The sequence below is a fragment of the Aotus nancymaae genome, unplaced genomic scaffold, assembly GCF_030222135.1.
Source record: "Aotus nancymaae isolate 86718 unplaced genomic scaffold, 86718_ANA_hifiasm-v0.15.2.pri h1tg000007l, whole genome shotgun sequence".
Taxonomy (NCBI): domain Eukaryota; kingdom Metazoa; phylum Chordata; class Mammalia; order Primates; family Aotidae; genus Aotus; species Aotus nancymaae.
In genome coordinates, this window is record NW_026988418.1 from 25714530 (window position 1) to 25726708 (window position 12179).

Consider the following 12179-nt stretch of genomic DNA (forward strand, 5'->3'; position numbering starts at 1 on the left):
TAAATACAAAGCACTGACTGAATTTTCAAGTACCTATTTTTTAGAAATACAATTAAAAAATTATTCTCGGCCGGGCGCGGTGGCTCAAGCCTGTAATCCCAGCACTTTGGGAGGCCGAGGCGGGTGGATCACGAGGTCAAGAGATCGAGACCATCTTGGTCAACATGGTGAAACCCCGTCTCTACTAATACAAAAAATTAGCTGGGCACGGTGGCGCGTGCCTGTAATCCCAGCTACTCAGGAGGCTGAGGCAGGAGAATTGCCTGAACCCAGGAGGCGGAGGTTGCGGTGAGCCGAGATCGCGCCATTGCGCTCCAGCCTGGGTATCAAGAGCGAAACTCCGTCTCAAAAAAAAAAAAAAAAAAAAAAAAAATTATTCTCAACTTGACAAACAGGCACACACTGACATCTCTTCTATTCCCACATAAACTGCCAATAACACAGTGGAACATTTTGGAAAAAGATAAACATGAAAAAGACTCAGTAATGTAGAGATGTCAGTTTTCCCTCAAATTGTTCTATAGGATCAATGCAATTCTAACCAAAATCCCAGTCGGGTTTTCCTGGAACTTTGACTAATGACTTTTAAAATTTAATGGGGGAAAAGCAGAAAGGCAAGAAGAACCAAGATATTCTTGAAGAAGAACAAGGTAGGATGTTGGGGGCAGAGAGATGTGTGTGTTCTACCAGATATCTGCACTTACTAAAAAACTAAAATAATTAAGAAAATTTGACTTTGGCATGTGGATAGTCTAATGAAATGGAATAAAGAGCACAATAAATGTCCTATGCAAATTTGAAAATCTGATCTGTGACAAAGCTGACACTGCGGATCACTACTGAAAGGATGGACTGTTTAATAAATGATGTTGAGACAACTGATCTTCCTAGAGAAAAAAGCAGATTCCTACCTTGTACCATTATGCAGAAAATAAATCTAGACAAAGAAAGAACTTTAAATGCAAAAGGCAAAAAGTTTAAAACTTTTAGGAGGAAATATAAGACAATATATTTATAATCTCGGGATTAACCTCAGTAAATTATTTTCCCCAGTTTGTGTCCACTACCTGAATAGGCCTAGCCTTCAGAAGCCTTCATTTATGCCTTAGACACTAATCACCACACACATAGCTCTTTATATTCTCTCTTCTTACCTCACTTGCCATGTCTGCTCCATCTCCTAAAATTCTTCCACTATGACCTCTGAAACACGAGGTCAATCAACAAAACTGCCTTATATCTATAAGAACATATAGCTTTTGTTCTTATGCATCTATACATTGATAAGAACATAAGCTATATGTTCTTATATCCCAATGGTCTGAAGGCAGAGAGTAATCCTGAAGCTGTAGCTATTGTGATATGGAGGGAGTGGTATGAATCTTGGCCTAGAAAATGCAGAACTCTGCAACCTCTTCCTCATTCCTGATAATAGTGTTATGAAACAATTCTTTCTGTTTTCTAGAGGTCATCCCTTCTCAACCAGAAAATTAAGAACTAGTGACCTAGGGCATTTATTGTAGGTGATAAATTAACTTCTATATAAGAACATATAGCTAATGTTCTTACAGATGTATAATAACATATGTATCTTTGTCAGACTATACCACCTACTAACCTTCATCCCTGCAGTCATATACTAATCCCCAGAAGACTGGCCCTTATATCTTGATGCTTTTAGCTCCTGACTCACTTTCAGTATTTTAAACACTACTTTTTGTCACAGTCTTTAGTGATTTCAATGCCTGTCTATTTGATTCTCTAAATATCCTGTTTTATTTTTTCCTTCCTTAACTAACTCTTCTAATTCTCGAGAATACCACTTACTACACACATGCACTCTTGCAGTTAAACCTTATGTCTTTTATTACTATTATGGCATGTTACCCTAAATCTCCATTTTAGGCATGTCCTGCCACACCAAATTAAAAAAAAGAAAGAAAGAAAGAAAAAAACCTCCATTTTAATGATCCCACTTCACAACCACCATTTCAACTTTCCATCACATTACTTCTTATACATCAACTCCAGCAACACACACAATATCAAGTGTTAGAAAGAACATGGAGCAACATATACTTCTGCATTGCTGGAGGGAATATATATTGCTAGAACCATGCTGGAAAACAATTTAGCCAAGTAAAACTGAATATGTGCATAACCTCTAACCCAAAAATGCCACCCTTAGGTATATATCTTAGTGAAATTCTTCTACAGTGACATAAAAAAAACATTCAAAATACCTTTATCTATAATAGCTCAAAACCACAAACAACCCAAACTTCCTTAGAGAAGAGAATGAATACATAATTATATTTTCTAATAGACTGCTACAGCATTACAGACTTTAGCTACACATATCAATATAAATGACTCTTAAAAACATACACAAAAAATCAGGTCATAGAAGTACTATGAAGTACAGGTGAAAATCTGTGAAGCTAAACAAAATATTGTTTAGAAACATACACAAAACTGACTAGGCATGGTGGCTCTCACACCTGTAATCCCAGCACTTTGGGAGGCTGAGTCTGGTAGGTCACTTGAGGCCAGGATTTTGAGATCAGCCTGGCCAACATGGTGTAATCCATCTCTACCAAAAATGCAAAAAATTTAGCTTGGCATGGTGGCAGTTGTCAGTAATCCCAGCTACTCAGAAGGCTGAGGTGGGACAATCACTGGAACCTGGGAGGTGGAGGTTGCAGTGAGCCGAGATTGAGCCAATGCACTCCAGCCTAGGCAATAGAGCAAGACTCTTTCTCAAAAAAACAAACAAACAACCCAACAAGAAGTCAATAAATGAGAGGAAACAAAAAAAGTATAATAAAGACAATATAAAATGAAACACAAAATATTAAATACATCAAATTTAATTAAACTAAATGTAAATGGATTAGAAACTCTAGTGAAAGGGAAAGATTAACAAACCAGATTTTTAAGATACAAGAAAAAAATCTAACTATATGCTGTTTATAAAAGAAATATATAAGACATAATACAAAAATGTTCAAAGTAAAAGGATGAAAAAAGTTATGCTATATGCATACACACACACACACACACACACACGGCAAAGAAAACCTAACGTAGTTATAACTAATTTTAAAAAGCATCATAGTTCATGTTGATGAAAGTGCAATCCACCAAAAATTATATAAAAGTATTATATGTTTCATAATCAGGCCTCAAAAGAAACAAAAATCTGACAGAATGACAAGGAGAAATCATAAAACTGTAATTTTAGTGGGCTATTAGAATACACACACGAAATTTAGTAAAGCCCGAAAAGATTTAAACAGTAGGAGTACTAACACAGAATGCTGTAACTAACAACAAAAGAATATTCATTCTTTTAGAATACATGAGATATTTATAAAAACTGACCATATACTAGACCATAAAACTAGTTGCCACAAATATAACAAACTGATCATACAGAGCTATGTTCTCTGATCATTCAATTAGGCCAAAATCAGAAACAAAAGAATATCTAGAAATTTTCATAATTGAAAATTTAAGACAAAAACAATTTCTTAAATAGCCCAAAGGCCTAAGAAGAAATCAGAATGAACTTCAGTCATTCTGAAATGAATCTTGAAAATGCTTCCTATTGATCATTGTAAACTTGTTCCCCCAGCTAACAATTGAGAAGTCACAGACTACAGAAGGGAGGATGTAGAAGGCATTGTGACCCTAGAGGCATTGAGAAGGGATGACTAACTGGCTAAGAGAGAAAGAGAAGACAAAATCATTTGGGGAAGTTGTAAGGGATTGCAACTAAGTTGAAGAAATAAGATAGACTTTTGTTGTTGTTGTTGCCCAGCCTGGAGTGCAATGGCACAATCTCAACTTACTGCAACCTCCGCCTTCAGGGTTCAAGTGATTCTCCTGCTTCAGCCTCCTGAGTAGCTGGGATTCTGGGATTACAGGCATGTGCCACCACACCCAGCTAATTTTCTATTTTTAGTAGAGATGAGGTTTCTCTAAGTTGGTCAGGCTGGTCTTGAACTCCTGACCTCAGGTGATCTGCCTGCCTTGGCCTCCCAAAGTGCTGTGATTATAGGCGTAAGCCTCTGCGCCCAGCTAAGATAACATTTTTTAAAAAAATGCCTGTATAGTCAAGACAATTCTAAGCAAAAAGAACAAAGCCAGAGGCATCACGCTACCTGACTTCAAACTATACTACAAGGCTACAGTAAACAAAAGAGCATGGTACTGGTACCAAAACAGATATATAGACCAATGAAATAGAAAAGAGGTCTCAGAAATAATGCCACACATCTACAACCATCTGATCTTGTACAAACCTGACAAAAACAAGCAATGGGGAAAGGATTCCCTATTTAGAAAATGGTGCTGGGAAAACTGGCTAGCCATATGCAGAAAACTGAAATTGGACCCCTTCCTTACACTTTATATAAAAATTAACTCAAGATGGATTAAAGCCTTAAATGTAAGACCTAAAACCACAAAAACCCTAGAAGAAAACCTAGGCAATATCATTCAGGAGATAGGCCTGGGCAAAGACTTCAAGACTAAAACACCAAAAGCAATGGCAACAAAAGTCAAAATTGACAAATGGGTCTAATTAAACTAAAGAGCTTCTGCACAGCAAAAGGAACTATCATCAGAGTGAAGAGGCAACCTATAGAATGAGATAAAATTTTTGCAATCTATCCAACTGCCAAGGGCTAATACCCAGAATCTACTAAGAACTTAAACAAATTTACAAGAAAAAAAACAAACAAGCCCATTAAAAAGTGGGTGAAGGATATGAACAGACACTTCTTAAACAAAGACATTTATGCAGCCAATAAACATATGAAAAAAGCTCATCATCACTGGTAATTAGAGAAATGCAAATCAAAACCACAATGAGATACCACTGCATGCCAGTTAGAATGGAGATCATTAAAAAGTCAGGAAACAACAGATGCTGGAGAAGATGTGGAGAAATAGAAACACTTTTACGCTGTTGATGGGAGTGTAAATTAGTTCAACCATTGTGGAAGACAGTCTGGCAATTCCTCAAGGATCTAGAACCAGAAATACCATTTGACCCAGCAATCCCATTACTGGATATATATTCAAAGGGTTATAAATCATTCTACTATAAAGACACATGCACATGTATGTTTATTGCAGTACTGTTCACAATAGCAAAGACTTGGAACCAACCCAATGCCCATCGATGACAGACTGCATAAAGAAAATGTGGCACAAATACACCATGGAATACTATGCAGCTATAAAAAAGGATGAGTTCGTGTCCTTTGCAGGGACACGGATGAAGCTGGAAGCCATTTCTCAGCAAACTAACACAGAAACAGAAAACCAAACACCACATGTTCTCATTCATAAGTGAGAGTCAAACAATGAGAACACATGGACACAGGGAGGGAAACATTGCACACTGGGGCCTATTGGGGAGTGAGGGTTAGGGGACGAATAGCATTAGGAGAAATACTTAATGTAGATGATGCATTGATGGGTGCAACAAACCACCACAGCACATGTATACCTATGTAACAAACCTGCATGTTCTGCACATGTATCCAAGAACTTAAAGTATAATTTAAAAAAAAAAAGTAAAGAAAAAAATGCTATATACAAACAGCATTTAACTAAACAATCAAAGAAAAATGCAGAAGCTGAAAATACGTATCAGAAAAGAAAAGGTGAAAATTAGTGAGTTAAGCATCTATCTCAAGAAGTTAGAAAAAGAACATCAATGTAAACCCAAAGAAAGCAGAAGACAGTAAATAATAAACATTAAAAAGTGAGGGTCAACAGTGCCCTCATATTTGCTCTTTTTAAAGGCTAACAATATATTTCAACTGTCTGGTAAGACTCATTAAGATGAGAAAAGGTACAAAAATCTAGCCATAGAAAAAAGTTTACATCTACTACCAATGATATAGACATTTAAAAAATTATACAAGATATTCTGAATAAACTATATATCAAAAACTTTGAATATATTTCTACTAGAATAAAATTTTTAAAATTCAGTATAAGAAGGCCAGGTGCAGTGGTTTGTACCTGTAATCCCAGCACTTTGGGAGGCTGAGGTGGGGGGAATCACCTGAGGTCAGGTGTTCAAGACCAGTCTGGCCAACATGGTGAAACTCTACCTCTACTAAAAATACAAAACTTAGCTGGGTGCAGTGGCAGGTGCCTGTAATTCCAGCTCCTCAGGAGGCTGAGGCAGGAGAATCACTTGAATCCAGGAGGCGGATATTGTAGTGAGCTGAGATTCTGCCACTGCACTCCAGCCTGGGTGATAAAACAAGACTCCATCTCAAAAAAAAAAAAAAAAAAAATCAATGTAAGAAGAAACAGAAAACTTCAATAGTCTCATAGACAATAAATTACAACAGTAATTTTAAAGCTTAAGAAAATACTTCAAGCACAGATAGCTTCATAAGTTCTCCAAATATTCCAGAACTAATTCTAATCTTAAGTACTTGCAGAGAGAGAATAAAAAATAAAACTCCCTATGTCATTTTAATTGGCTAGCCTAACCTTGATTCTAAAACCTGAAAAGAATATTATAAGAAAGAAAAATTGTAGGCAATTTTATGACCATATATATACTAATCTGAACAAAATATTAGCAAACAAAATCCATTAGTACACAGTTGTGAAAAAGTTGAGTTTAATTCAGGATTTCAACATTGGTTTAAGACTAGAAAATCAATTTAAGTCAACAACATTACAAGACCAAAAATCAAAATAAAACAGCCATCTCAATGAATGCAGAAAAAGCATTCAATAATAATTCAACTATTTATAATTTAAAAACAAAATACTTAGTAAACCAGTAACAGAGACTTCCACAATAAAGAAAGATATTTTTTAAAAACCCAAAACTTACAGAACATATATTTAAGAATAAAATGTTGAAAGTTTTACCTTTAAAGAAACAAACATCACCACTTCACATCACAGTATTTAACAGTGTACTGGAGATACTAGCCACTACAACAAATTATTTTTAAAAAAATTGACAGGAAGAAACTACACTGTTATTATTCACATATTATATGATTGTGTGTAGGAAAAAAAGAATCTATAGATGTGTTATTAGTTTACCTATTCTTATGGAAATAAAAATCATTGTACAAAAATCAATTTTTTTTATAATGAGTATTTTGTTTCTGTATAAAAATTGATTCTATTTCTACATAAAACAATCAACAGTTAGAAAACAGAATTTTTGGAAAAGACACCATTAGTAAGAACATTAAAAAATATCAAGGACCAATAATAAATCTACAAACAATATGCTAGTCTTCCTTGATGGAAACTAAAAAAGTTTATGTACTTAACCTAAATGATGACGACACCTGTGTTCAAAAATTCAGAGATTCAACAGTGTAATCATAATTCAATAAAATCTTAACTAAAATTCCAACAGGTTCATTGGTTTTCATTTATTTATTTTAGTGGAACTTCACAAGCTGATTTTCAAATTTGTGTAGATACACGAAGGGCCAAAAAGTAGCCAAGAAAAATTTTTTTAAATGTACAGCTTTCCCTACATGGCAGACCATATAGAGGCAGTACTTCAGACATAGGGAAAATACTCTTTTAATAAATCATGCTGAGATAATCTGGTATAATATGCAATATAAATAAACAAACAAACAGACCTGGACTCCCAAATTATAGTCTACATAAAAAATCTATTTCAGGTAGATTTTAAAATATAAAAGGAAGAACAAAAAATTTTAGAATGTAACACAGAATAGTTTCAAAATTTTGAAATAGAAAAAATTTCCTTAAATAAGATACAGAAAGTACTAACTGCAAGACTGATAAATTTAAGTATATTACAATTAGGCATTCTAACCACCAAATTCATCATTAAACGTGTGAAACAGCAAACCACAGAGAAGAAATATTTGAACCACTTATAACTGACAACAGACTTAATCTAGAACATACAAAGTCCTAAAAATCATTAAACTAAAGCAAACAACCAAATGGAAAACAAGCAAAAAAACTTCAAAAGAGAAAATCCAAATGGTCAACCATACATATGGAAAAGCGAACACCTCGTAAGTCTTTGGGGAAATAAAAGCGAAAATGAGATTCAACTATAAATGACCAAATTGGTAAAAATTTAAAAATCTGACAATTTTAAGTATTGATGAATATGTGAAGGGATAAGAACTATCATATTGTAGGTGTAAGTATAAATTAAGGTAAGCGCTCTGGAAAATAGTTGGGTATTACCTGGTATAGATTAAGATATCCATAGTCTATGACCCAACAAATTCTACTTCTAGAAAATATCCTAAATAAAAGTACATACATGCATGCAGAACATACATAAAAGAAAGTCTGTAGGATTGCTATTTGCAATAATCAAGGATCAGAAACCATTCATGCATCTATCAATAGAATGGGGAAATAAATTGATCTATAGACAGACAATGGAATATCATCCTGAAATAAAAATTAGTGAATTACAGCTACATTTCATAACATGAATGAATACTAAAAACATAATATAAAACTAAACTACAGTATTTTGGGTGGGCGTAGTAGCTCATGCCTGTAATCCCAGCACTGGAAGGCCGAGGCGGCTGAATCACCTAAGGTCAGGAGTTTGAGACCAGCCTAGCCGACATGGTGAAATCCCACCTCTACTAAAAATACAAAACCTAGCCTGACTTCAAGTGATCTGTCCCCCTCAGCTTCCCAAAGTACTAGGATTACAGGCGTGAGCCACCACGCCTGGCCTAGATGGTCAAACTCTAAACAAAATTATGCAATTATATCATTAATCTGGATAGTAAGTAGTGTGGTGGGTTGCTGTGGTTGAGAAAGAACATGCTAAGTAATTTCTGGATGGCAGCCAATGTTCTCGTTTTTGTCCAGAGTGGTAATTACAAAGCTGTTTATTTTCTAAGGTTTTAAAACCTCATTCATTTATGTTGTATGTACTTTGTCATATGTAGTATACTTTACAGAAGTTTTAAGAAAAAAAAAAGGTCAACAAAATTGAGAACAAAAGTCATTCTAAGGGGAGGGAGAGATTAAATTGAGGAAGGCACATTGTTAGCTTCAAAGGTTACCAGGCTGTGATGTCTGATTTCTTTTTCAAGACAGAGTCTGGCTCTGTCACCCAGGATGGAGTGCAGTTGCTCGATCTTGGCTCACTGCAACCTCCGCCTCCCAGGTTCAAGTGATTCTCCTGCCTCAGCCTCCAGAGTAGCTGGGACTACAGGCGTGAGCCACCACGCCCAGCTGATGTCTGATTTCTTGAACTGACCAGCGGATATGCTTCTGCTCATTTTATTACTATATTTTAAAGGGGTACTTTATTATTTTATATGTAGAATGTCATCGAAAGTACAATTGATAAAAAAATTTCATACACTGAAATTCATTGAAATTAAAAACTTTCACACTTCAAATGACACCATCAAGAAAGTAAAAAGATAATCCATAGGAAGGGAGAAAGTATTTGTAAATCAGATAGCTGATTATTTTACAAATCCAGAATACATAAAGAACTCTTGCAATTCAGTAAGAACAAGATTAATGACGCTATCTTTTTTTTTTCTTTGGAGGTTTTAAGGAGCTGAGAGGTTAATAGGCAAGAAAGAAGGGAAAAGAAAGAAGCAGCTCCCCTGTACAGAGACAGAGGGAGGGGGGCTCCAAAGCTGAGAGAGGAGACCTCAAGTGTGGAGGATAACAGCCAGTTTTCTGAGTAGGCTGGGGGAGGTGGTATCTGATTTGCATAGGGCTCAGGGGATTGGTTTGACCAGGCATGTTATTCATGTAGCTTGTGAAAAAACTGGCTCTCCCACCTTAGCCTTTTAATATGCAAATACAGGGCGCCATGTTTTATACACATGGGGATATGTGGGGGCAGCCATGTTGACAGGCACATGTAGGGCGTGTCCATGGGTGGTTCAGTTTGCCCCATCACTTGGGGTTTGATGGTTTCACACCAAGGAAGGCTGTACCTTGGATTTTCCTGGCCCATGCACCAAAATGATACAGCTCTGATGAGTGGAGGAACACCAGGGCTCTTGTCTCATGCAAAGTGGATAAAACAACATGGACACACGTGGAGTGGTTTTAAAAAGTGAAGAGTTTAATAGGCAAGAAAGAAGGGAGAAGAAAGATGGAAGAAGCTCCCCTGTACAGAGACAGTAGGAAGGGGGCTCCAAAGCCAAGAGAGGAGACCCTGACACTATCTTAAAACTTTTTTTTCTTTTGGCAAACCTTTTTTTTCTTTTTGAGACAGGGTCTTGCTACTTTGTGCAGGCTGGAGTGCAGTGGCGCAATCTCAGCTCACTGCAACCTCTACCTCCCAGGCTCAAACAATCCTCCCACCTTAGCCTCACAGGTAGCTGGGACTACAGTAGGCACATGTCACCATGCCTGGCTAATTTTTGTGGTTTTGGGTAGAAACAGCGTTTGTCATGTCCACCAGGCTGGTCTCAAACTCCTGAGCTCAAGCAATCCTCCCATCTCAGCCTCCCACATTTTTGGGATTACAGGGGTGGGCCAATCACCCGGCCAATAACAAAAGATTTGAGTAGACTTTTCTCCAAAGAAGATATACAAAAAGATGTGCCAATAAGCACACCAAAAGATGTTCCACATCTATAGGTCGTTAGGGAAATGCAAATCACTAAATGTGTCCTAATCGAAAAGATAATAATAACCAATGTTGATGCGGATTTGGAGAACAGGAATTCTTATTCATTGCTGATGAGAATGAAAAATAGTACAGCCACATTGGGAAAAAAAAATAGTTTAGAAGTCTCTAACCATGTTAAACACAGAGGTACCATATGATCCAGCAAATCCACTCTTAGATATCTACCTAAGAGAGATGAAAACGTATGCAGACACAAAGACTTGTACATAAATGTTCATAGCAGCATTATTCCTAACAGCCCCAAAGTGGAAATGATCCAGCTGTTCATCAACTGACAAATGGATAACAAACTTTGGTATATTAATACAATGGAATACTATTTGGCAATAAAAAAGGAAAGAAGTATTGCTACATACACAATATGAATGAACCTCAAAAATGTATGCTTAGTGAAAGAATCCAGACACAAAAGATCATATAGTAAATAATTCCATTTATATAAAATGTCCAGAATAGGCAAATCTCTACAGATAGAAGTAGGTTAGTCACTCCCTAGTGCTGGGTAGGAGTGACTGCTAATAGGTATAAGGAATTTTTTCAGGGTGTTGGAAATGTTCTAAAATTAGCTGTGGAGATACTTGCACAACTCCAAAAATATACTAAAAACCATTAAGGTATACATTTATGTATATTTTTTGATATGTAAAAATAAATAAAGCCATAAAATTGTCAAGTAGGGCAGCTTCCTTAAATATTACTGCATTTTTCTCAAAAAAAAAAAAAAAAAGTCATTTAAAACTTTTAGAACTTGATCTTGCTCTATTGGCAATTTGGTTCCTTCCTGCCCCAATCCTTCTGCCTTTAAGAGAGACAAAGTCCAGAGACATAGTAAATATCAGTTTTTTAAAAACATTAAAAAGTATAAATCTTCACAGATTAAAAAAATCCTCAAATGACTGAGAATCTTTCTTAGGGCAGATAAAGAATAAAACAGATTTAAAAAATAAAGAAATAAACTATGTAAAATGAGGCAATTTTCAAAACTCTGAATGACAGAATACAGGACTTTCTCCCATAAACCTTGAGGTAATTGTTTTAAAAACTAGTAGAAGATAGTTAATAATCTAGGAACTTTAATGTTTTAATAAATAAAACTCTGAGTTTTTTTGCATCAGCTGAGATAATCATCTCAAATATTTAAGGGCATATCCTTGTAAATATTTGTCTTTCTAGAAAAAAATATTCTGTAGGAGGATTGTTTTTACCGTTGATGTGAGGAGGAAACTGCCAGGCCTTGTTAGTTGAGGGACCGATGTCCCTGCGATTGCCATGGCAACAGTCTGGCTTATCATACTTCCACTCTCACTTTCATAGTCATCAGGGGCTATACAAATTGGTCTTCCACGTTGATTGTGAGTTTCTAAAGAAAAATAATCCAAAAAAATAAATAAAATTGTTTAGTGAAACTAGCAAACTAACACTTATTGAGCATGCAATTCCTTTTCCTATTCTCTACTATTCTTTAAAAGAATAACCTGTTAACATGTAATTG

General features: G+C 35.7%; 1 protein-coding gene across 15 annotated transcripts in view; it reads right to left on the minus strand.

Moving 5' to 3' along the window:
- The window catches only part of DOCK7 (dedicator of cytokinesis 7), a 235753-nt gene that overhangs the window by 58948 nt on the left and 164626 nt on the right, over positions 1-12179 (minus strand). For all 15 annotated transcript variants that reach the window (XM_012442624.3, XM_012442623.3, XM_012442622.3 and 12 more), the window contains one exon: positions 11893-12047. In XM_012442624.3, coding sequence (XP_012298047.1) covers positions 11893-12047 — 155 coding nt within the window. The remainder of the gene's footprint in view (positions 1-11892; positions 12048-12179) is intronic.